General features: G+C 48.8%; 1 protein-coding gene across 1 annotated transcript in view; it reads left to right on the top strand.

The window, feature by feature from the left end:
* The window catches only part of LOC113210872 (C-factor), a gene marked incomplete in the record, with an annotated part of 7,631 nt that extends 6,857 nt beyond the window's left edge, over window positions 1-774 (top strand). The window contains 1 exon segment of the mRNA XM_052274509.1: window positions 430-774. Coding sequence (XP_052130469.1) covers window positions 430-654 — 225 coding nt within the window.
* Between the last annotated feature and the right edge of the window lie 414 nt (window positions 775-1,188).

Consider the following 1,188-nt stretch of genomic DNA (forward strand, 5'->3'; position numbering starts at 1 on the left):
GACGTTTCAAACGACGGACTGTAGTTATGAATGCAGACTGGACCGAGGACAGGTCATGGACTGGTCCTCGGACAGACTGATAGACACAATAGACACGGTGGACAGTTGGGGACTGCACAAGGACAGCCACGGACAGTTGGGGACTGCACAAGGACAGCCACGGATAGTTGGGGACTGCACAAGGACAGCCACGGACATATGCGGACCATTCCACGGACTGTCCATCGGCTCATCAGGGATACCAAAACGCGCAAATTTAATTAATTTTAGGGGTACTTAGGTCAAAATGGACGTCCAAAGGGGGAGGGGGGGGTCATCGAAAACAGACGTGCGTGGACAAGGGGGAGGGGGGAGGGTCAATTTGGGGTCAAAAACCGCGGACGTACTTAATGGATGCCCCCTAACAAATCCCTTTTTTTTCTATTTTAGGCTGCGCTGAATATGGCAGCTCGTTCAACAGCATTTGAACTTGGACCTGAGAATATTGTGGTGTTAAGTGTGAATCCAGGATGGGTTCAGACAGACATGGGGACAAGGGCTGCAGATCTCAAGGTGGAAGATAGTGTGCGGAGCATGCTGAATTTGTTTTATAATCTCAAACCTGAAAACCACAACACATTTGTTCAGTGGGAGGGTAAGACTCTGCCTTGGTAATGGTAATACAAGGGCGTTTGTAATATCTGAGATAAACCTGTAAATTGTATTTCACAAACCAGTTCACAATGTTGAAACGTCATTTTCAAGTAAAGTATAATTGAAATATTTTCTCACCAATTTTGCTTTTGTCGTAATGAAATGAGCAGTCGCTAGATGTCTAGACCTAGACAATGAAGTGAAAAGATGATGATGTTATTTTCCTATTTTTTGTTACTTTGGCGTGTTTGTTTTCTGAGCCTGCTTGGCAAAATGTCTCGCTCTAATAGGGAGTCCTGCGCTGTTTGTCGTCGACACGATAATAATTAAACAATTAGGTTTCGTCCTGGACGGTCGTCGCCTTGTGCGTGGCCTGCAGGAGACGGTGGGCGGCGGTCCGGCACGCGCGGCGCGGGAACCCTCCATCTGATAAAGGAGCGCCTTGCCGCGGCGGCGACAGCCTCGGCGACAGCAGGTCGGACAGGACTGGACGGGCCACTCATCTTTCGCCGGCAACGCAAACATCTCACATTCTGCACGCTGCGTTTTATCCAC

Source organism: Frankliniella occidentalis, unplaced genomic scaffold (assembly GCF_000697945.3).
Source record: "Frankliniella occidentalis isolate FOCC.00 unplaced genomic scaffold, Focc_3.1 Scaffold402, whole genome shotgun sequence".
Taxonomy (NCBI): domain Eukaryota; kingdom Metazoa; phylum Arthropoda; class Insecta; order Thysanoptera; family Thripidae; genus Frankliniella; species Frankliniella occidentalis.